Source organism: Hesperophylax consimilis, chromosome 12, assembly GCF_061612785.1.
Source record: "Hesperophylax consimilis isolate HC1 chromosome 12, BYU_Hcon_1.0, whole genome shotgun sequence".
NCBI classification, from domain to species: domain Eukaryota; kingdom Metazoa; phylum Arthropoda; class Insecta; order Trichoptera; family Limnephilidae; genus Hesperophylax; species Hesperophylax consimilis.
Genome location: NC_142847.1, coordinates 17,973,371 through 17,999,144, shown reverse-complemented (window position 1 = coordinate 17,999,144; position 25,774 = coordinate 17,973,371). Strand labels below are relative to the sequence as shown.

The window sequence follows — 25,774 nt, the reverse complement described above, 5'->3', positions numbered from 1 at the left end:
CCTGGATGCGCCCTGTCGAAGCGTCCCCACCTGAAAATAACAAGGGGAATAAGCACTTCGCAGCTATGCCTTAAGTGTTAAGAGTCTTGCATATCTTCAAACTAGCTGAATTCCCTGGTGTTGCCCAGGCTTCACGCAGATTTTTAGCAAATTTGTAGATAGTGACCCTCCTCTTGTTTTGAAAATCAAGTGAGCAAAATTTCATCAGTTTCGAAATCAAACTGTAGATTTGTATACAAATCAAATAAATGCAGTCCGCTATGGTATCCGTTATCATGGAGCCGCCCACCTGCTCGTTAATTAGATGTTACATTTATTTCGCTGTTTGATTCTTGATCTGATATTTCTGAGAAATCAAGACGCACGCAGTTATTGAAAAATAACATTAGTCAGATGAAATCATAACATTCCTATTGAATGTTTTATTAAGGTCACACAGATGATACTACGTATATAAATAATTAGTTATGATTCAGTTGCCGGGTGGTTAAAATAATACGACGAAAGGAAAGTAGATAAAAAATATTGTTTAAGAACTATCTTGGGCACAAAATAGTTTATCCTTGTGGAAAAAATAAACTATTTTTTAAACATTATACGTAATTGTTTTTCTTAATGACAACTTTATGCAATGTCCTCCAACAAGAAAAGAATTAATTGGATTAAATTTTGTTAAAGGAGCTTTGTTTCTTTCTTGAATTGATTTAACTTTAAAAATGATTTTTTGACCTGAAATACAGGGTTTTCCAATAAGAGGTGTTATTTTGAATAGCCCGCTATTTTGGTAGATGTTACTTTCGAAGCTGTCATTTTTTGACATTTGACAAGTAGAAACTACGCCATTAATAAAAATGGAACGATACACGCTTCAACAACGCATTGAAATTATTAAAATTCACTTGAGTGAATCAAATGCAAATCATCTTGAGTGATGAGGCCCATTTCCACCTCGGTGGCTTCGTCAACAAGCAAAATTGTCGCATCTGGGGCTCCGAAAACCCAAGAGTTATTGTTGAAAAGCCTCTCTATCCTCAACATGTGACTGTTTGGTGCGGTTTATGGTCCGGCGGAGTCATTGGACCTTAATTTTTCGAAAATGAGGCTTGAGCAACAGTTACGGTGAGTGGATTGCGCTATCGAGAGATGATTAATGACTTTTTATGGCCGGAATTGGATGGTATTGATCTGGACAACGTTTACTTTCAACAAGACGGCGCTACGTGCCACACAAGCAACGAAACCATTGATCTTTTACGATTGAATATCAAAATAACACCTCTTATTGGAAAACCCTGTACATACTTGAATTCACCTGTTTCTTTATAAACCAAAGATAGTGATTGTGCAATGATAGAGGACATGACTATCAGAAGATTTAACCCTCGACGCCTCGGTGGGAATCTAACATATTGTGACCACTCATCTGCAAAACAGTATTTTATTATTTAATTTCTGTAACACACAAAATCATCCACCTAATCTGTAAGCCATGGGGAATTTATAATTCGAAGCAATTTAATTTTCTTATGGACGGTAACACTGGAGGTTATTTCTGACACATTTTATAAGTTATGTATGTAATACCAAGGTTTCAGTGTATTTATTTTATTCAAATCCTTATCATTATGTACAAAGCACTTCATTTTCGTTCCTTCTGGACTTTCACATTGCTTGCTAATTATTAATAATAGAGAGACAGACATGTCTTTGACTGACTTATCTTTTCTCTTTGGTTCACTAGTTTTCTCAGTACTTCCGCTAGCCTCGAATGTTATTAGATTTATTGTTTTTTTTAAACTTATTCACTATCTACCATAATAAAGTACACAGCAGAAACATTTGCTTCTATTAATAATTTTAATTTTTTATTTTAGTTATATGTACCTACACCTAAATTTACATATGACTAATTTATTATAAATTATGTATATCCATAGATTATTAAATTTTTCATTATTTATTACATTTTCTGAACATTAATGTGGCTCCCATCTTGAATCTACCAATTGGTGCGACTTTGCAGTTTCCGGCATCGCATTATAATATTTCATTAACTGAGATTCTCTTTTCAATATTCAATGTACCCACAATAGACAATATATATAAAAAATATTCAATTCTACAAATTTATAAAGAAATACAGTTAAATAACTTACAATTCAATTCATCAGTAAGATATCAAAAAACTATCAAAATCCCAAAACTTAATACAAAGCACACACAAAATACCTATCTCTATCTAGGTATAACATATTTTAACATCCTTCCATTATATCTAAAAAATATTGAAGATATTCAGGAATTTAAAATAAAATTAAAAAATTACCTAAAACTACTATAAAAGTCCATATCTTACTCTTATTATTATTTCCTTCAAATCTTGAAACTGTATTATTGATAAATCTTGCCTATTCCTTACTTATCCCTTTGGTTTTGCAAATATGTTATTTACTTACTTACATGATTCCATATAATTGAGCTAGGATTCACTCACCAAACACAAGAGCCTTGTCTCTTTATGGTGAGGAAAAGCTATTATTATTTACCTTGATAACACTGTATAATATGTATAATTGTATATTTATTGTAAAAAACATACAAATATTAAATTTAAAAAAAATCTCTTTGTAGAGCAAACTGTTTTTCCTATTGGCTTTTTCCTTTTTTGGTTTTATGCATAAAATGTATGACTTTTATTTGCCTTTTACAGGTAATTCAAATATATGAACAGTACCTGCTTAAAATGATAATCTGTAAATAGTAAAAAACAAAGTCACTATCTGCGTCTGTATGTTTGTGCGCTTCGTTCTTCTGAACCATGCAACGGTGTTTTATAGGGTTTTCACTATCGTTTAGAGAATTTCTTCCAGAAGGATTATATATATAAATAATACTTGGATATTATATTTATTGAAAGTAGAGAATAGTTTAGCAACGCCCGGTACACGTCAGCTAGTAATATATAAAAATTAAGCCTGCGTAGGTTTGTGCTCGCAAAACTCAAAAAGTAGTCTACCAATATCGTTGACAATAATTAATAATTAATTAAATAAAGTAGACTCTTAAAATTAAGGACTTACTTAAAATGATGTAAGAAAACATAACCTGAAAATCAAAACAACCCGGAAGTATCAAGTAATTTAGTAAAACTGTAATTTAGGAAATACATAATTGCTCAAAAATTACAGTTTTCCTATATTTCCTTAAAAAAATTGAATTGAGAAAAAAAAAGGTGACACTTGCAGAATAACAACATTTAGCAAATTTTTTGACCATGTTTTAAAAGAGAATCTCATAGGAAATAAATAGGTTATTTAATAAATATTTTGATGCAAAAAAATTCCACCAGTTATCCTTTGTCATTCAGATAAGAGCGCCTGCAGACGATATACTTCAGTTGCGGCGACAGTTGGAGAACAACCTAACTGTCTCCACAATTAAAGTCTCTCGTCTACGGGCGCCCTAAATCAATTTTTGAAATATTATTCTTTAATTCTAAAAAAGACTAGATGTCAGATTGACTTACAAACTGAGAACATTTACATGCCCATCATGATTATACAGAGATTAGAAACAAATAATATTAATAAATAAAAAATCAAGTACCTACCCTTTATTTAAAGTTACCATAGTAAATTGATTAGTACTTAATTAATATTTTCACTTCACTTCTTGCAAAATATTATCTCTTATTACACGACTCTTGGACTCAAGTTGTTGTCTCAAAATATAAAAGTACTGGGCCTTATCATGTGCACACAAAGCGTTGACCCAAAAAGATGAAAAGTCATATTGAATTAACCTTGCCACGACGTTTGGCGTTGAATTATTAAATTCATAAAAATATTATGGTTAAATTTATTGGTATGCTAAATAAATTACACATTTTTAACTCATTAAATTTAATATTCATCCTTGTATGTGAATAATAATAAATTATTAATAAAGAAATTTTTGTTTATTTCGATTTGATTCAACAAGGAAATGCTATCAACTTTAAAAAAGTTAAATATATTAATAAAGTAAATAAGATTGCATTTATCTCAAACTTTTACATAAATACATATTGATAAAACAAGATTGGTTTACATTTCCTATTTCGATAATTAATCAATAATATTTATTATTTAATCTTATTTTCAGTTTCAAAGGAAAAAGTTCTTATCTTATTTGCACGCACTTATCCGTCACTGGGTATTTTGCAGTAACCTGTTTTTGTGTGAAGATGTCTTTACCAATCTAAAATAATATATTACAAATTGAATGGATATGATTATATGTTTTTCATAGATAAAATTTACCAAGTAGATTTATCAAATAAACCATGTTTTCCTATATATTGATATAAGTACTAAACTTATTAGAAATGATTCCCATTATTTTCCCAATTTTATGTACTTATGTTAAGAGGAAGGGCTGCACGGCCTTTTTCATACAAAACTCAAATTTGAATTTGAGGCTAAAGTAGTTGACCAAACTAAATAATTCCCTTTTAAATCAAAAGGTCTAGCAAATATCTAGTACGGATATGTGCTGCTTTATTTTTTTAAATTATAAAATGTAGGCCATTAAAATTTGTTATCTTTTATGATTCTAGAGGCAGCTTTTGCCCAACCTACAATGTAAATATAATGAAACATACAATAAATAAAAAATACATTGAAAAAAAAGCATTTTTGGCTTGATATTTTTAATTTATACATGACAAATTTGTGTTCCACGATAAATCAATTTCTTTAGTGGCCTATATTTTATAATTTGAAACAAAAAATGAAGTAGAGCATATCAATACTAGATATTTGCTACACCTTTTAATTCAAAAAATAATTATTCAGTTTGATTAGATATTCTAGCCTCGCATCCAAATTTAAGTTTTGTATGAGAGAGGCCGTTCCTCTTAACATAAAGTTTTTTCTTCCGTGTTATGAAAATGCATTTTACAAGAGTTAATTAATGAGAGTTTTCACATCAACAAGCAGGCAGCCAACATATCTAATTATTCAAGAAGCTGAACTATAAAAATTACAAAAGTAAAATTTTTTTTGGTTACCGCTGTCTGCCTGCTCTGCCGCACTTATAAAAGACGGTCATTGTTTTATCCATCACCTTGGAAAGTCCTCGTTGCCCTTAAGAAAAGTCGTCATTGCTGATCTCTTGCTATGTCCTTCTAGTTCCTTTTATGCTCAAGAAAGAATGAAAACTATCCACAGTAGGAACATAGTTATAATATAAAATTGAAAGGTTGACAGCAGTTGTCATTGATGGGTCCAAAGGGTCGGGTTCCTACCCAGGCTTTGCAGGTTTAATCATCTGCTAGTTAACTCCTCCATCATTGCACAAGCATAATTTTCCACTTATAATGATAGTAGTCGAAGGAATTAGTAGTAGAAGCTTATAAATATAGCCTGCCTTTCTTCTAATTTTCCTCACATTATGATGGTAAGATTGAGTGACCCTGCCCTGCAATCCCAAACCCTGCATCTATAGAAATATTACCTCCCCCCCTCCCGTGTTGTTGATTTTTTATAAATGAATGATTACTAGTCACTTATCGTGAACTAAAAAATTATGCATATAATACACGAGTATTTATTTAAAAAAAACAACTTGATAGTGCATACAGTAAAAATTATCAAATATTCTGTTCGTTATTAACATGATTATTTTCATATTATTAGAAAAAAGTAAAAATGATAGTACAGTTGCCAACGAAAAATTGCAAGGTTTGGTTAACAACAAAACGCTATCATAATTTGTCATTATTTAAAAATCACAGTTATTGTAGGAATATTATTTATTGCGCATCAATAAAATGTACCCCTGTCGGGTTTATCAAAGGTCTTAAGTCACATGTCAAATTGGAAATAGATAAAGATGTTTGCTGGGGGTCTCTTATCATAATAATATATATTTTATATTATTAAGGTTTTCTGAGTTGGCAATACATAGTACTTGAAGTACTGAAGTACGTCAGTGACCTCTGACTTTATTTGTACATTCAATCTCATTGACAAACAAAAATACTTAACTAAATAACGATCTGTTTGAGAAATTGTGAGAAAATTTCTGAATTATTGTAAATAGGTTTAAACGTCGATAATAATATTTTAATAAATAACAGTAAGTAGTGGTAGATACCACCCGGTATTAAAAAATATGAAACAGATTCTTCATCTGGAATAAACAATAATGCGCTGGCTTTTTGATCTGAAAACAATTTCATTGGCCTATAATTTAAATACAGAAAAAGCTGTATATGACGCCAGAGCTCACCATTTGAGAGATTTTACAAAATCAGATTTATAAAAATAAAAGAAATTATCTTAAAACTGTCAACAAAAGGTGAAACCTGCCATTTTGAAAAAAAAGGTAAAAGTAAATTGCTTTTAAAAATACACTTTGATGTGTATATAAAGACTACTATTTTTGTGAATATGCTAAAAATGTATTTTTTTAAAATATGACAAGCTACCTACTTACATTATAGTACGTTACACAGTAAACTTTCCTAAATCGCAAGCCGGAAATTAATCCTAAAAGATTTTTATATTCAAATCTAGACTGCATTATAACAGCTGAACAAATGACGTTTATGAAGTTTATAAGAAATAAAGAGAATTACCGTCCAAAATTTATCAAAAAATATAAAAGAACTTTGGAATATGTACTATAAAAAGAGAAGAACTACAACGTTTCTTGGACCTCAAAAAGGCCTTCGACAGAGTTTCTCACCCTTTATTACAAGCTGAACTCAAGAAAAGGGGGATTCCGTCAAAGGTCACACAGCTTCTAGACACTTGGCACAGGCAGTAATAAAATGGAAAGACGAACTGTCTGAACCATTCTACTTAAAAAGTGGTGTCAGATAGGGAGGAAGAATGTCTCCAGTACTATTCAACGTGTACATGGATGAACTCACCCACAGACTAAACAGTGCTGAGGTAGGCTGCTATATCAGAGGACAGTGTGCAAACAATGTAAGTTAGGCAGACAAATTGGTTTTGATGACGCCAATGATAAGGAAGCTATTTATTTATTTATTCAAAAAGTAGTTTTTAACATAAAAAAAATATAATCTACACATCTCACTAGGGCATTTCTGTGTCAAGGTGTGCTATGAATTCTGTTAAAAATTTGTGAAGTTTTTGCACTAGTAACCAACATGTTGTACAACGATAAAAAGCAGCACTCTTGGTCAGCTTTCCTGAACGGAAAGCTTCTGAGGATAGTAGAGGAAACAAAGTATCTAGGGCACATCATTGACAGTAAGCTGATGGATGACAATGATATCGGGGGCAAAAACGAACGCACGGCTTTGCAGACCAAAAAGAATGCTATTCCTTACGTTTTCACATGTGAGCTTTGGGCCAACTTTAAGAGCAGCATGGAAGGCTACGCGTGCAGTATAACAACACCTACCGGATGATGTTTGGCCTTCCCAGATACTGCAGTGCTTCCAACATGCTCACCAGGTTTTGCAGTCTGAGTAGCAGTTTTAAGGGAGAGGACAAACAACTCCAAAAATGTTCTTATCGTGGAATCCCTCCAGGCTTAAGTATTGCAGCACACTGAGGAAATATGTGATTTTAATCTTATGATTAACATCCTTAAAAAAAATCTTGTTTTTATTATGGTATATTATTGTAATATTTTTGTATATTTAATTTATTTGTTTTATGGGATGTGTGGTATTGCATAAACCTCCCCACATTCCATATAAATTCGTTATTATTGTTATTATAAATTCTGCACAAGATCGCTGTTCAAATTATAAAATGCATAGTTTTAAGACCAGCTACATTTTAGAATCGCTGTACAGTAGCAATAATATTTTTTCTTGCCTTTGTACTTATACCAAATAATTTTAATGGTATTTACTTATACTATCCTTTTTAGTTATTATGTATTTAAAACTTTATAATTGTGTTAATGATACATTTTGTGCAGGAGCAGATCATGGGCAAATCTAAGATTCAATTAATCACCCACGGTTTTATAAACTACCCATTTAAAAAGCGCCGGACGACACTGGAAAACTAACCTCAGATACCTGACCTGCCGACCATCGACAATCTATGGTTGAAACCTGTCACCTGTCAAAATTTAATTTACGATTGTGCAATGTTTGGTTCTGTTATTGCAAATTTTACAGTGAAACTTTTCAAGTGTGATGTCAACCGCGTCCGATGCGGTGATTCAATTCACATAGGTAACCCCTTGCAATTTACCTACGATTCGTGCTAATACGATAAAATGTAGTCTGTAAATCCAGTGATAAGTTTTGGCTTAGTGAATTTTCGTGCAACATGCCGCGCGAATGTGATTGAGATGAGTTTTTTTGATTTATTCAGGCCAAGTATAGAGTATGCCGACGACCGTAGAAGGCCTTCCTCTTGACTTATCGCCGGACCCGACAAGCAGTGACCCCAAGTCGAAGATAACGGATAATGACGTAAGTAAATAGTTTTTTGTGCGTCTACTGCGCCAGACATCTCCCCCCCGGGGCGCTGGGTTATAGCCCAAACAATGTTTGCTGTAACTAAACAATTATAATATTCGTTATACTTATTTATTTGAGTTTAATATTAATATGTAATATTATGCAAACAAATGCGCTTATTTCTCTAAATTATCAGCCTTTGACAACATAACTTGTGTATTATCACTGCAAATGCTAATAATTATAAGTACCTACCTATCTTCCTATTGTGCTATTATTAATTATGTGTGAAAAGCATAGTGTATTTACTCCCAACTGATATACATAATTAGTCGTCTACTTGCAAAACCCGCTCTGGAATTTTTATAAAATCTATATATGTCAAGAAAAACTGTTTGAAACACTTTGAATATACCTTTTATGCTAAATGTCAGCGTAATTATACATTATTCTTTTAATAGAATTTATTTTCCAAACCAGCAAAAAATTCTAGAGCAGGTTTTGCAAGTTGACTACTCAGTTTTATAATGGAAAAGTCTGAAATACGATATTATCAATAATATTTACAATTTAACAGTGTAGGTACTTAAGTTTAAATTAACCAAATACTCATCAATGTTTGTCTCTTACTACAGCCATTAAGAATGCGCAATAATTTAATTACTAATGGACCTATAAACCATTTAAATTACCCAAATATGGTAAACATACAAATATCAGGGTTAACAGTCAGTGAAGGCATAAATAAAATCAAATAAATGTTATTTTATGAGCAAGGCTAATTAATAATTACCAAACATAATAAAAAAATATTTAAAAACATTTCTTGAAATATATTTTTCTATCCACCCATGCTTTTTAAACTAGGTAGGTTAGTTGCACAGACATATGAATATTAATAGACTAGAAATTAAGGATGAGGGGTAAAATCAACTGTTGAAGAACGAAGAGGGTAAAGCTGACTGTGATTCGTCAATAAATCAATCTGATAGTATATAGGCATCTCGCCTTATAATATCACCATTTAGTTCTTAAAAGTAAAATCTGCTTTTGAATGAATAGACATTTTTACATGGGAGCGCAAATTACTCGCCACGTTATGAACAAATTTGCGAAGTCCAAATTCGGCAAAATAAATTTCTTCTATTTTCAGAGTCGAATATTTCGTTTATGTATTTAGTTAAGACACTTTTATAAATGTTTATAATTTACTTCCCAGCAACCAACCAGCTTTGTGTTTCACGTCCAGACGTGTCTCGATGTGATAGTATAATTATGTTTCTACAACTGATCCATATTATACGATGTGAATATGCTTAAAATAAAGTAAAATAATGCTTATATATGGAATGTAATACGACAATTGGGTTTATTCTCTTTTTCACATCTATTTTTACAAGTTTTCATAGTACAAGTCACCATTTTGCCGTGTTATTTCGTAAAATGAACCGATGATGCCTCGACCATAGTTCGCACAAGAATGATGACGTCACGTTTTCTAAATTCACTTGAGGCCATACGCGAGCACAGCCAGCTCCAATGGAACCGGTATGGGGAGTGGGGAATAATACGCTTTTAATCACTTATGGCAGGTCTACTAGTATTCATATGTCTATGGTTAGTTGTTATTTTTGTTAAAGATAAACTTATGTTTACAAGACAAGGTTTTTATGCAAAGCACAAAGGATAACAAATTATTATAAGCAATAATTATTAACCTGAAACACAAATATTAACAATGCCATTCCTACAACATAATTTTGGTTGTTTTTAGGTGAAAAAATCAATAAGCAATAATTGTTGAATAAAATACAAGTGTTTATTGATTTATTTAGTGGCTAAAAATAAGCCAATGTAGCATAGTGGCTTAGTGCACCTGACCGACAATCAAAAGGGTACGAGTTCAATTCCTGTCGGCGGCATTTATTTTTTAGAATTTGTTCTCTCTTTGTGCTTTCCAGTTTTTATGTAATTTACGTTCAAATTATGCTCTGCAAGTATGTTGAAAATGAACGTTGAAATTTGATGAATTGTTCAAATTCTCCGAAACAACCCGTCCTTAGTGTTTTGGAATTTCATCCGTGTTCTTCATGGGTACAGAATTATTCTCAACACTTTCCCTGTCATGTCATGATAGTTTGCTAAATGAGACATTCAATTTGAAAATTTAAATGTCTCCAAAGGCAATAATATGTACAAGGCACTAATAAATAACGTCGATTCGATAATGCATGAGTCAAACTGCAAAAGTTCCTTTTTATTCCGAACATTAGTTTTAGCATATTAATTAGTTTAATAATTATATTACCAACGCACTATAAATAAGTCATTGCAAATGCATTCTAAGCCTAAATTCAAATCTCCCGAGTGTAAAATGATTTTCTAGCTATGTCACAACTTTCTAGCCAATCACCGCTCTACCCCCTGAATGAGCTAACTTTGTTAATTACGTTTTCTACGAACCTTGACATATACCATAGGTAAAGGTTAGGTGACAATGCGTAGTAAACAAGTAAAAATAATTTTAGCCAATTAATTTATCACACAAGGTAGTCATGTAAAAAAAGTCACAAGTAAAAAAATAAAATTGATAAGCCTTAGCAATAAAATAAGTTTACTGATATCATTGTCATTTAATTATTAGGTATATTTGCATGACTTTGAATAAATCTAAAAGCATTATATTTTGCACCCTGTAAAAAAATTTATCATCATTAAATAATATAGTAATTTGTGTACAATTATTAAAAAAATATTTTTATTAATATTCTTTGTTTATCTTCTGTAAATAGTATAAAAAAAAGTCACTTTCATAATTTAATATTTAAAATTTAGTTTACTTTTAAGTGATGTAACTAATGTGGATATTAGTAACCTATTAAAATTATCTAGGAAACAATCACAGCTTTTTGTTTCTTAAACGATTTTTAATCTATTGCTATGCTATGTCTGTAATGCTATTAAAATATATATATTTTTTTTTTTTCAATATTACAATTTATTTGAGTTCGAGTGATATTTATTTGAATTTATCGAGTGATACATAATAGGTAGTTTGTATAAGCAAACTTTGATTATGAACTACAAAAATACCTAGAAAGTAGACCTCGTACAATAACTGAATTGTGTGCTCACTTGATAAGTTTTATAACTGTGTCACTATCACACAATGTGTTGTGCCCTTGATAATGACGCATTTCCCAGCAAAACATCACACATGTTTGTAGTAAACATTAAAAAAAATACAAATATATGAAATTAAACAACGAGCCATGTACAGCGGCTTACGTAAAACATTCTATTGATACTAATAGAATGTATTTGTTAAATAATACACGGTAAATAATAGTAATTCTACCGGTCATTATTATTGCCATTGAAACCATGCTAATAAGTTATCTCTTCACCTACTAGATAACATATAAGGCAAACTCGTTACTTTGTAGCGTATTATTGTATGAACCTTCGAAGAGGATAGACAACCACACTTAAATACTCCATCTACCTAGTTGTTACTATACATTGTGCATGTTTTGGGAAAGTGATTTAATAACCTTTGAGTCCAGCATTATTAAGTGATTTTTAATTAGCTATTACATTCAGTTTTTCACGGCCGTTTCATAACGAGTGTGTGCTACCTTTGAAGTGATTTGCGAGTTGATAAGACTGCTTGTCTATCTGCTTACTAGAAAGTGTTTAGAAATTGTATATTAGAAATGCCTCTAATTTTGGTTCCTGCTGATGTGGCTGTATCAACATGGCAGGTGGGTTATATATATATATATATATATGTATTTTTTTTATTATTATTATAACAACAACAAAAAGTTATATTGTTTCTTTCAGCTTATTTATTACACTTCTTATTTTTCTTTAATATTGCACACCCTACTCAACCATGAAACCTCATTGTTATAAAATCTCACTTATCTTTATGTAAATATTTGCCATGAAGTATGTTAGATCGATACATGTTTACTTTATTTCTTTATCACTAAATAATGTTCACACTGAAACGTTTTTAAAGAATTACAAATTATTTTTTGTAATATGTAAAAAGAACAGAAAAATTCTTGTTTGTTTATTCATGAAGTGAATTTCCATTGTTAAAACGCATATACTATATTATTTTCTCAACGGAAAATTCATGAAGCAATGCTATTATGAGCATAAATTAAAATTATGTAAATGATTCGACCTCTTTTATTCCAAGCCGTCGGGTAACTTTTTGCGTTTACTTATTTAATATAAAAACGGGGCGATCACGGTTCAGTGACAAGAGTGATCTCTGACCGCCCCCCTCACTTGGCTGTCTCCATCCTGCGTGGAGAGATAACACTATCTGCTTTATATAAGGTCGTCACAGCCAAATCACTATCAGTTTGCTTCCACTCGCAGTCCAACTAACAAGTTTGAGTTCTCGCCTCTTGAAAATCCTACGTCGCGATTCTTCAATAATTCGTCCAATCTGCCGCCGAAGATTGTCAACCAGGATATAACCGTATGCTTCTCAATGAAGGATCTAAATTATTAGTGTGTTGACCACACAAGAGTGCACAAAGCTATTTTCCATTGCAATAAAGCTATAGAATTTTCTGTTGGATTGTGGAGAATAGCGAACCAGTGAACACTTCGAGCCTGTGACCATTTCTCCTGTGGTTTTTAAAATCAGGCGTGACGCCGAGAGCACACAACTTTCATGTTTCTAATTTGGGAACCTTTGATGGACAAAATGCTGACCAGTCTCTTCCGCGTGAACCCCATCTACTACTCCGACTACTCGGATACGACTATTGTCTCTCGCTGTTATATTTAAGGCCTGCGTCTAAAGACCAATGCCCGCTAATATTAACAGCATTTCTGCAGTTCCTGCACACCAAATATAAAGAGCCCTTTGGGGTTGTGTTTACTCCCGATTGAGCCAGTTCTGACCGACTGCTAATCCACACCTCTTCATTCGATTTGTACTCTAATTGGAGCGATTTAAATCTCCTTGGAAATTATCCGAAATTTGATATTACCAATTGAATCAAAAGCCCTGTGAACCTATTTTGAGACATTTGAGAGGTTCACAAACTCTACTACTCCATAAAATGGACATAACTGTAAGTTCAATCTCCAACATACAATAATTTCATTAGTTGAATTCGTGTCCTAGTTTCAGAGACTCATAGATCATGTTTATTCTTTCAGTATCACCCCGTCCTCAAGGCATTCTTGGCAGGATCTTTCTCCGGAACGTTCAGCACCATCTTGTTCCAGCCCCTGGATCTTGTAAAGACTAGGCTTCAGAGTTCTGTACTTCCCGTGCAGGCAGCTGTAGCGTAAGTACATACCACATTATTTCATCATTACATTCAAAGAACTACTTGACTATCAAATTTCACAAATCTATTCTGGTCATACTACTATATTCGAATATTTTTCTATTTCTGAGACTTCAGAATCACATAATATTGTCATTTTTATAATATTCTTTAAAATGAACCTATTCCTCTAAGTAAGAATTCGCATTAATTAACAAATTTCACATTTATTTATATGGCATATAACTCAGTTGAAGCTATTAAATTCTGGACTTGCGTGGGTTTGAGATTATCAATATTGTCACTGTTTGTTATTTATATGTTGAAATCTCTTGGGGAAGGAGTTTTTCTAATAAGCTTTTATTTCAACAGGGGTCGCAGTCAGAATGGCATGATCAATGTGTTTGCCAACATTGTGAGACAGGACCAATTCATCGGATTATGGCGTGGAATGATACCGGTGAGTTAATTATCTGTCTTACCCAAAATTGAACTTACCTGTCACTTTTACAATTTACCACTTTACACTTTACATTTAACAAGCACATTCACCATGTTCCCAATGTACGTAGAATATCCATTTGATAGTCATAAACATTCTTTAAAACAAACACATGCATGCGTTTATATGCAAATTAGTTGCACGTCATATTATACACAATAATATTAGTGTCAATATTTCGGTAACACAATAAATGCTTATATATTTTATGTAAATGGTAATGAAAAAAAAAGCAGAATATTTTACATAATTGTATTTAAAGTGAATGCACTAAAGGTTGAAGTACAATAAATAATTGTATTTGAAGTTACAGTAAATCATTTATTAATCAAACTTCTACATCCTAACAAATAATTCGTTATCTTCAATTTAAATGAGGCATTTACAGTTTGAGCTCCAGGTTTTATTTTTCACTTAATTGATAAGGCCAAAACTGTTTCAATTTGCCCGTTTAGAGAGCCGTATCTATTTTGCAAAGCTGATAAGATATTGTTTTCCGCGTGAATTCGTTGAGAAATAATCAACTGCTCCTTATTCACATAGAAACTCAATTTTTGCACAAAATCTAACACACATATTTACTAGTCTGGCTTTTATCAGATTGTGATAAAAAATAACTGGCAGACTTCAACATAATCATTTTACGAGACATCGACCACATTTTTTATTCATTTAATATCTTACCTTGGTAATGCTCATAAATTTACAATAAACATCACAAAATGAAAAGAAATAGCACCCATAAAAAATGTAGGCCTGATTTTTTCTAATTCTCTAAATATAATTTCTAAATGCATATTTTTTTATGATCCTCCTCTTTTACATCTCCAAAAATATGTTCTATGAAAGCAAATTTGAAAAAATCACTAATATCTATAGTACAATATAGTACAAGTAGTTTTTTAAGTCCCCTTTGATACCCTTTATTGAAAACATAATATTATTATGACAGCGATTTAATTGCTATGTATTAATTATGCATTGCCGCATCGAACTTAATCTTTAACCCCCTTTGTTGCCGGTCATTCCTTCCTCAACTGCATTAAATATATTTTGATATCTTCTAAATGCAAATATTAGTATTATTTGACGGACTTAAATTATTGCTACATACATATTTCATAATGCTTTGATTCAACTAAATGCATTCATAAACATATCATAAAAATTATTGTCTATGGTTGATACAACTTCTTATTCGTTATTATTTCTAAATTTTACTTATATGTTAGATGCACAAATGAGCACAATGCTCCCAAAGTATCTCTAAATGCAATTTCATAAGAACTAGGCTCATTTCTCATTGACTTGGGTGGGAAAAATCTAGGATTTTAATGAGAATGGATATTCTCATAATGCTTTGTTGACCGTGTTATGTAAAAACATGTTAAAAAAGTTTAGTATGCATCTATTTACATAGTTTAGACAATATAATAATGACTTTTTTTGTTCCAGTCCATCACCCGTTGTGTGCCCGGAGTGGGGCTCTACTTCAGCTCCCTGCACTGGCTCAAGGGGGCGGTGGTGGAGGCTCAGGAAGGGCGGGAGCTCGGGGCGCTGCAGGCCGTGGGGCTCGGCGTGGTGGCTAGGACCATGACTGGCATCACGCTCAATCCGTTCACCGTCGTGAAGACTCGGTAATTTCAATTTTTTTTAATTGATTTATCTATGTGGTAGTTCGGTTGAGTTATCTATATGTTATGAACATGTAGGTAATTATTTTATTACTGTACTTTATTAGTTCTTACCTGAAACTCGTACTAAATGGTATTGATTTTTTGTTACAGCTTAATGTAATACTAATGTGTGTATTTTATTTTTACAGATTCGAGTCTGGCATGTTTGGCTACCAGAGCGTGTTGGGGGCCCTGCGCACCATCAGGGCTACCGAAGGAGTGAGGGGGCTGTACTGCGGGCTGGGAGCAACCCTAGCTAGGGACGCCCCCTTCTCAGGGCTCTACCTCATGTTCTACACCAAGGGAAAGCAGGCTATACCAAAAGGTTGGCATTATTGCATTATTTCAATGTTCAATTATACACTATCATATTTTTAACCAAATATCGCCGCAAAATATAAGTTTGCCTATGTTTTGTGACGATTTATTGTTTCCCTTAAAGACAGCCATTTTGCTATGGTCTTGCCGCCGACAACTCCGATGTAATCTCTCTTTCTCTTACAAGCGTGGTTTTTCAGAAAGAATGGTAGGTTTCCATGAATTTATCAGCTGTATAACTTTAGTTTCCATTATTTTCTGTACGTCCCAATGTTTTAATCATGAAAAATAGCTTCCACATCAATTCTAATGCATTATTCTTGGAACGGCTATTTAATTTGCTATTTTTCTTATAGAATGGCTGCAGTCTCCAACCCAAGCCAGCATCCTGCACTTCTCCTGCGGGATAGTTGCCGGAGTCTTGTCTTCGGTTGCCACCAACCCGGCTGATGTTATCAAGACCAGGATGCAGCTATATCCCGATAAGTTCCCCACCATCCTGAGTGCCATTCTCTACATCCAACAGAACCACGGAGCAGCCGGCTATCTGCAGGGAATTGTTCCTCGAATGCTGCGTCGTACCCTCATGACTGCCATGGCTTGGACTCTGTATGAGCAGATTACTCGGACTATAGGTCTTAAATAAACCAATATCAAGGTAAGCCTTGTCTTAAAAAAGGTTACTCTGAAGTGAAATGTTGCCAGATGTCTTTAATCTCTAATAAAGATGAAAATCATTCAGCTCTACAGGTAACACCGTCTGTGTTATGTTTTTTCAAGATCTGCTGTATGTACAGGCAGTAACAACGTGTTACATAAATCGAATCTCAATTTTATTTGAGTACCTAGTTATTGGAATCATATTGCATCCAATGTAATGAGCATTGGAGTGCAGTGGTGATGCGATAATTATGTATGAAACTCTGACAGCTTAATTATTATTAATACTTTGTTGAAAAGATTTTACAATAATCTGTGTTGAACAGTTTTAACTCGCTCCAAATCGAATTAATGAAGAAATATTGTTCCAAAATTTATTTTCAATTTCGTGTGCATCATTATGTTGGATTGCAGCTTATTCATTTATAATATCTTATCTTTTTAAAGTCATTTCAATTTATGTGAAAATCTCCGTTTGAATCTAATTTTAAAACTAACATGTGTTTTATTACGAATCAATGATTTGTTGATAAATGATAGCCTCTCTTTTAGTTTTTATATATATTTTACTGTCAAAAAGTTACTTTTAACCACCCTAGTAAACTAATATTGTTATAGACCTTTTAATGTAATAAACCTTGAGTTTATGAAGTGTTTACATGACCAATGATTACCAAACCTTTATTTTCAAATATTCTTTATAACAATTAAGAGTTGTTAAATAATTATACTTTGTTTTTATGCTATTATAGTGACAAAGACAATAAGTTCTTGAATATTACAATGCCCTTAAAATCCATCAACGTTGGTAAAAGATCTACTGTTATTAGGGCGTTGGATATTAAAATTTACATCTTGTCTTTGGAAGTAATTTTAATAGGTGCTATATTTAGGAAATAAAATAACCTAGTATAGTTAATTATCCTGTGTTATAAAGAGTTAAGAAATGTATGATTGATGTTGAATGAAGTAATATGCTAAAGTCTTTGATTTCTGACGGAATCATTACTTAAACAGAGATAAATACTTCAGCACGATAGCTCTATGACCCTCTTCCAAGTTTTATGATGAGTAAAACATATTTTATCTTGAAGTTTGCTGATTAGAGAAAAACGGTTGCGCAGTTTATATAAGTGATCATTATTTTTACCCATGTTAACTTGTCAAAGACGTTCAGAAAACTCCATTAAAAATATTTTAAATTGATTTAAAAATGCAATGTTGCCACATCGCTTTGCAAAATTGACTTTTTTTAACAGTTACATATATATTATTTGTGCATAAAATTTAACCACAACGAAATTTACAGAAACTATCGATAATAATATGTATTTGACTTTTAATGATCTTTGTCCTGATGTTGTCTTTTAAAATTGTTACGTATCTCTCGGCTGTAAGAAGAAAAAATAAACCTTGGCTGTACATGAATATTTTTTGACATTATTTTTAAGTGAAAAGAATTTTGAAAGAAAACAGCTGTGCCTAATATATTTTTAAGTAAAAAAAAAAACCTCTTAATGTTGTATTTTGTTTTAACGCTTGTAATATTTATTGTTTAATAAAATGTTTATAAAGCGAAATATTTTTTATTTTTTTATGTGTGTATCAGTCTGGAATTTGAAAATATTTTCTATTTTGTTTAGAATAATAATTTTGTTTAGGATAATAGATGTGGGCGTTACTCTTTTCAAATGAATATATACAAACATTCACATATCGCTAGTGACACGCGTTAAAAAAACATATTCATGACAAAAATAAAGTTGTAATAATGATAAATTTGTAATATTTATGATCAAACCCTCGCTAGAAGTATTATGACATGATAATATACAACGGCAAAACACAACAAAACAAATTATTCACTTCTGTTAAAAAACATTAAATTAATGCACTAATTGTGTTTGACAAGGTTATCACATTATATTTGTGAAACGCAACCTTTAACCTTTTTAATGCCAGTAGGTAGAAGTGTAGATGTGCACAGCAGGCCGTGAATTTTTAATCAAAATAAATCATTTTTAAATCTTATTTTTATAAATTAAAAACATTACACCTTGAAAGGATATTTAAATGACTTACCAAATTTTTTCAATATTCGACGTTTTTGCTTCCCTTCACTTAGATAAATATATTTAAAAAAAAAACGGGACATATGTATGATACAGAGGATCAAAGAAGAGCGAGTAAACTCGCTATTTTTCTATGGCTGGCCTGCTGGGCACGGCCAAGAATGCGAGTAAACTCGCTCTTGGCACAGAAGCGGTTAATAACAGACATATATTATTTACTATCAACGGTGCTTGTTTAGTCAAGCACTACCGCAAACAAGTGTTGCAATTATGTAAATAAATACACAAAGCTCTATGACCGCCGCAACTCGATAAAATTGTCTATTGGTACTCGCATTATGTGAATATACTATATTATGTACTGTTAAAAATTATGGTTGGCTTGCATGGTTCCACTTTTAAAAATTGCCTGCAAAATCCATATACAGTGGTACCTCGACATACGAGTGCCCCAACATACGAGTTTTTTGAGATACGAGCCGGCGAGCGAGTGATTTTTTGCTTTGAGTTATGAGCGAAATTCGAGATACGAGTTCGGTTTAGCAGGTCGGCCGGTAGCGCGCGTGCGCGGCCACGCCCACCACGGCCAGTGAATCAGTTAGCAGCGTGCTCCCAGGAACTGACGACTGAGGAAATACAAGAGTTACAGTCACAGCAGCATACGGATGTTATGCAAGAAATTGGTTTCGAGGAGTCAGAGGAGAGGAGGAGGTTATTTCTACAAGTGAGATAAAGGAGATCTTAGGAATGTGGGAGAGTTTCACAGTTCGTGGAAAATAAACACCCAGAAAAATTTGCAACAGGTCGTGCATCTGATCTTTTTAATGACACTTGCCTAACTCATTTCCGGAACATTCTGAGAGGGAGGAAGAAACAAACCTCCTTGGACATGTTTTTTTCTAAACTGCCTACAGGTGAAAGCGAGAAAAATGTAGCGAAAAAGGTAAAGACCAGTAAGGATATCTAATTTATTTTGGGGGTTGGAAAGGATTATTGGTAGTCTAATTGTTTTGTATGGGGAAATCTTCATCGATATACGAGTAATTCAAGATACGAGCAAGGTTGCGGAACGAATTAAACTCGTATGTCGAGGTACCACTGTAAATTACAATATGGGTAGGTACTATAATATTTTACGTCTTCTCTTTGGGTTTAAAAAGATTCTCTTTAATTTGATAAGGTTCCAATTTTAAATATTAAACATTGGAGATAGGTTCCACAAATAACCTAGAACATTAATAATATGACCAACTCCAGTAAAATTATTTTAGAAAGAAAAACATTCCTCTATTTAAATCACGGACTTAACCGCATAATATGTGTATTTTTTTAATTTACATTTTATTTCATTGGGATGACTTTAACGAAACAAACTGTAATACATATATTATTATTTTCTATAAAGGAAATTACATCTTACGTGGTTGAAAAAGATTCATGGTTAAGGAAAAACATAAAGTGGAATTGATAGAAAAAGAAAAACTTTAAAAAAATGCAGATAAAAGAAGGTTTCGGTCTTAACCGAATATGCCTTAGCATTCGGAATTGCTGGTCACGGATTATACGAAATATTTTTAAATAAAACCTTCTGATTTACCTTAATTACTATAAAAGGAAACTGACTGCATTTGGGAAATTTTTCATTTTAACTTTTAATTACGTAAAATGAAAATTCGCTTTCGTTGTATGTGGTGACAGCCATTTCAAATAATTTCTGGCAATTGGTATTACTGATTCTACATAAGTGGCCGACTTCATGCGGATAAGGAAAACAATGACGCGTAATTTTATTTACAATATTTGCGACATGAAACAATGATTTTTTACTCTACTAGCCAGTATAAAGAACACAATTGAAACGAAAAATGTGAAATAATTAATAATATAATGTAAACAAACCATTAATCAGAATTACTTGAGAGACGCACTGGTATCCTAATTTTACGTCTGTGACCGGCACTCACTATTTCAGTTTTTTGACATCTATATAAAAGGTTGGTAAAACTATAAAAATTTCCACATTTTAAACTTTTTTTTTCCCGCCAGATTACGTCGTGACTCCTCAACCATTCGAATAAAACCCCCTCCTTTCTAATAACTTCCAAAAACCCAATATACCAAATACAACAACAATTACACGACATAATAATATATCTTCGCACATCCCGCTGATAAGTTTACTATTTTGGATGATTAATTTGTAAACGAAAACACAATGAACAGCTAGAGACAATTGAATAGTGTAAATTTAAAAAAAAAATAATGCGATACAATATTCCGGCAAAATAGTGCCTACTTAAAAAGCATAAATTATTATTATTATTTTATTTAACCTAGCCTTTAATAACCCAACCTAACCTAACCATATAAACTATAATTATCCAACCTAACCTATAATAACTTAACCTAACCTGTAACCCAACCTACCAGTTAAAAACATAAATTTAACACTTATTTTTACACATCAGATTATATCGCCACTATGTATATATGTAGAGGTAAAACTCATTAACCAGCATTTTATTATATTGATAATATCATTTCCCCCACCCATATACCCTCTTACCACGTCTTTACGATTTCAATAAGACTACCAGCGATAAGCTCAGCACAGAGGACTGACTTGACTCGCCTGGTAATAGCGGGGGATTCAATTTCTTTATGTTTTTTTTTCTCAATGAAATTTTTTGTTTTCTAAAAGTATGAGGAATTCATTATTTAATTTAAGCAGATTACTTTATTATTTACTACCAGCGAATGGAGAAAATTGTTGGCATCAGTAGATTCCGCAATCTTGTGAATCTTTTCATTCTGCCAATGAAAAAAATGATGTAGGTACCAAAAAAGGGTGTACTTTGTGTAAAAAGCCTCTGCGCAATGAACTTGTCAACGAAATATACTCGATATGTTTCGATAGTCACAAAAAAAATAAAAATGATATTTAAATTTTTTATATGAGAACTGTTTTAAGAAAAAAATTATTTATTTTTTGGTTATTATGCCATGTTAAGTTTCCTTCTTTATCAAATATTACGCACAGCGTTACAGTGTCCATTATCAGGGCAGATGTGTAGATTGAGATGTGTCTATGTATGTAGAAACAATCCGTGTTGCGCGCTCCAATCCTCTCTCTTAGGGCCAGCATTTTAGTAAAATTTGTGAAAATTAATTTGTTTTTTGGCATTTATGGTGTAGCCATTAAGTGCCGGATACCAAGTGTATCAGACGGGTTGCCAGTACAAGACTGCAGAGTTTGGTGCCGGTCTCAAACAGTGTTTTCAACCGATGAGAATGCTGATGATAGTGAGCAATGGACTGCCTCCCGCACCCAGTGCACGGTAGACAATGGGCACTGAATGTGCTTCGCCCCTGCTTGTTTCTGGCACCTGTCGGTCGCCTAACAGGGCCAGCTGAATCTTGAGGAGGCAGGTCACCAGAAAGGAGAAACTTGTACATAGGTTAGTAAAAAGACTTGTTGATGGTTAAAGTTGAACTGATTTATTTCTTAAATATGCGATGTTTATATTCAATTAGGCAGACTCGGGAGCGACATTTTGCGTCCCAACCGAAAGGGGTGGGGAATATGCCCACCCCCTGCCTGGAAACACTTTAAAAGCCGTACAAAACTGTTGCTTTGTCATTTCGCCAAAGTACTACGCGAAAGCAGTTGCTTCAAATGGGTTGCTTCTAATTTTTTTTAATTAATTCTACCTAATACCTGTATAATATTTACATTGATTATTACATATGAGCCAAGGAGAAAGGCTTACCAAATAGATTTTTAGTTGTAAAAAATTACACGAAATTTGATCCTCAAATGATCCTCTGTGCAATTCATATTTTTCCTCAGTCCACGTAACGAAGTGTTCTGAAATCATTTTGTTTGGTTTACTCAACGCGTTTCCAGGATTTTTGTACAGGCCAAATGATAAATTATAATATTATCAAAAATAAACAACATGAAAAATAGATTATTGAAATTTTAGCTAGTTTATCACCTCCCCAGCGACAGTTTATCTCAAATAGTTTTATTGCACTGCACTGAAGATATTTACATGTATAAAGAAAAGGTATGATTGAAATCGATTTTCTCGTTTTTAGAGAGAAAGGAAAGAGTAGTCTGTCAGCGGCACGTTGTTCAAGTATTTCGGACTCAGAAATTTCGGTGTTTTCCGACAGGATTCTTGAGAAATCGAGCAGTGGTGTGGAGTGATAATTTCGCCAGTGGCGCGGAGTGGAATTATTTTTAGCAAAAATACGATTTTTTTTTAAGGTTTAAAATATTCCAAAACACGTCTGTTACACCAAGAACTATTAAGCTTAGCCCCGTCGTTTATGTTAATATTGAGAGGTTTTTATTTAGGGTTTCAATTGTGCCGTAATTAGGCATCCTCGATGCATTTATGATGAAGTGGTACTCTACACAGCTACGGTTGTTTCTAAAGTATGGTGACGCTGCGTCGATGATGTTTTCGCCATTTGGCCTCAAGGAACGGAGAAATTTAATGAATTACTGGACCACCTTAATCCACTCCACAGCAAAATTATTTTCACAATGGAGCTGAAAAACCAAGATAAAATCGTGACTTTTCTGTACATGGGTGATGCAAAAGATGTGGTTCTGGGGGACTTCAATGTTCATAACGAACCATGGTTGAAGTTCTCTAGATCAACAGACTCGGCTGGACGACAGGTGGAATCCTTTGCCCTTTGCCACGGATTGGAGCAAATGGTTCAGGCCTTCAGAGCCTACAAGGCGTTCCTGATATCCAGACTCACTGCTCCAATCTGTTTCTACCTATTTCTAACCACTGTGCACACGGATACAGGATTGAGGTCACAATGTCTTTAGGATCGTCCAAACACTGCCTGGTGACGACATCAATCCCCGTTAACAGACCACCAAACGAGAGTCTGAAGAGAAAAGTGACACTATATTGGTTTGGTCTGCGGGCACATTTTAATGCTTTTGGGTTTGGTAAGGAGACGAATGAAAAAGGTTGTGAAGTCACAGCATTTATTGAGTCAGTGTAGTAGCGAGAGATGACTCCGGACCGATGCTCATGCAGTTGGTGGATATAGTCGACTGTGAATTCCCAGGGCTGGAGATCGACACTGCATCGGTGGATGTAGTCAGCGGCAAATTCCGCAGGTCGAAGATCAACACCAGATGTTAGCGGAGATGATGGTGGTGGTGGAGTGATCGAGAAAATGAAGTTGATGGCTCGACACTGCGTTGGTGGAGATCGGACTTGTAGATGGTGTTCAGCACTGGGGATGACGTTGAGTCTTTCTGGTACTCCAGTGTGAAGTAAGAGAGCCGATGGTAGGTTTAACCTGGTCTTCAGATGATGCAAGCGCGGATGAGCGGGAGATGCAGGCCAGCAATGATGGCGCGTGGGGGTTGAAGGCTAGGGATGATATCACAAGGCCAAGGCGCTGTTGTAATAATAATTTATAGCCTCTCGTTTAAGGCCGTACAAAGCCGGGCGTAGTTGATCCTTGGCCCATGGCGGCGCGGTGAGGTAGGTGGAACGCGACGCGGGGGCCAGTGCGCCGGATAGCCGCCCGTCTCAGTTGTCGCTTGCCGCTCTTGTAACCTTGTAAGTACCTTGATGTGGCCGCTTATATAGGCGCAAATGCGTTCGAGAACAAACCAGCAAATCGCGAGTAGGTAGATGCGCCGTAAATACAATGTTTCACTAGTATGTTCTGAGGCGATGCGGGTTGCACGTGTGAACGTTCCCTAACCTCCTAGTAGCTACCGCTACAATGCTTTCCCGTGGTCAGCTGTCTCTTTTCAGACTTCAAATTCTTCCAGATGTGCCCAGGAAATTGGTTTAGCCATCATCCGCGATGGATGGCTTCATACAATCTTCTGTCAAAGAAACTGGTGTAGGCTCAAAGCCGTGGTTCAGTCGACAATGCTCCGAAGCAGTTTAATGAAAAAAGACGGCTTACCGAGCGTTCAAAACATCTCGAACGTCGGAAAACAGATCAGCATATAAAAAAATGGCAAAGCAAAGCAAGGGGATCATAAATGGATCAAAATTTGATCACAACCGGCAGATCAGCAAAAAGCTGGCTGCCTGCCCACATGGCCGTTCTGGTCGCTTGCGGGCTCAATAGGTCGTGAACAGACTGCGCATGTCTGATTACATCTAAAAGGGATTGAAAGGACAAGCTAGTCATCTTCAATGGAAGCAATCTTCCAAACATGCCTTCCATTAATAGGCATGGTGTAACTCTACGAACAGGTTGTTTCAGAGAATTTGAACAATTCTTTAAATTTCACAAGTTCTGTGAAAGGTCTTTTGGAGTTGATATTCTTTTCATGCTATTATTCCAGTTTTATCAAGTAACTGGCTTATAATGATATAATAACAGAACTTGAAAACCCGAAAATGAATGTTGAAATTTGATGAATTGTTCAAATTCTGTGAAACAACACATCTCTTTCGGCACAGGTGCATAATCGGGAAACATGCCAAACGCATGCCCAACATATGTACACGGTTGACATTTGTCACATGACGGGTCGCTTCTACAACTCGTTCTTGAGTTCAAAAGCTCGGCTGTGGAACGATTTGCCGGCCTCTGTATTCCCTCCCTCCTACAACAAAGATGGTAGCCTAGGTGTATAGAAAATCAACCTATACGAATCGGTATCTACTAATCGGATGAAAGTATGGATACAATTGTTTCTTTACATTGTATCATTTTTTACATTTGAATTTATAACCTCACTAGGACAAGCCTCTGTTGAGGTTAATAATTTTATACATAAATAAAATAATACA

General features: G+C 33.8%; 1 protein-coding gene across 2 annotated transcripts; it reads left to right on the top strand.

The window, feature by feature from the left end:
- The first annotated feature begins 8,070 nt into the window (after positions 1–8,070).
- Positions 8,071–18,476, top strand: LOC149419262 (mitochondrial glycine transporter-like). Of its 2 annotated transcripts, XM_089638178.1 has the most exons (7): positions 8,071–8,209; positions 8,352–8,452; positions 13,634–13,764; positions 14,119–14,206; positions 15,704–15,885; positions 16,074–16,249; positions 16,599–18,476. In XM_089638178.1, the coding sequence occupies exons 2-7, from the start codon at positions 8,366–8,368 to the stop codon at positions 16,886–16,888; spliced, it is 954 nt and encodes a 317-aa protein (XP_089494304.1). In that variant the 5' UTR covers positions 8,071–8,209; positions 8,352–8,365; the 3' UTR covers positions 16,889–18,476. The 2 variants fall into 2 exon arrangements, with proteins under 2 accessions (XP_089494304.1, XP_089494305.1); XM_089638179.1 differs by lacking the exons at positions 8,071–8,209; positions 8,352–8,452 and adding an exon at positions 12,813–13,545 and having other exon boundaries at positions 16,599–18,474.
- The last annotated feature ends 7,298 nt before the right edge of the window (positions 18,477–25,774 follow it).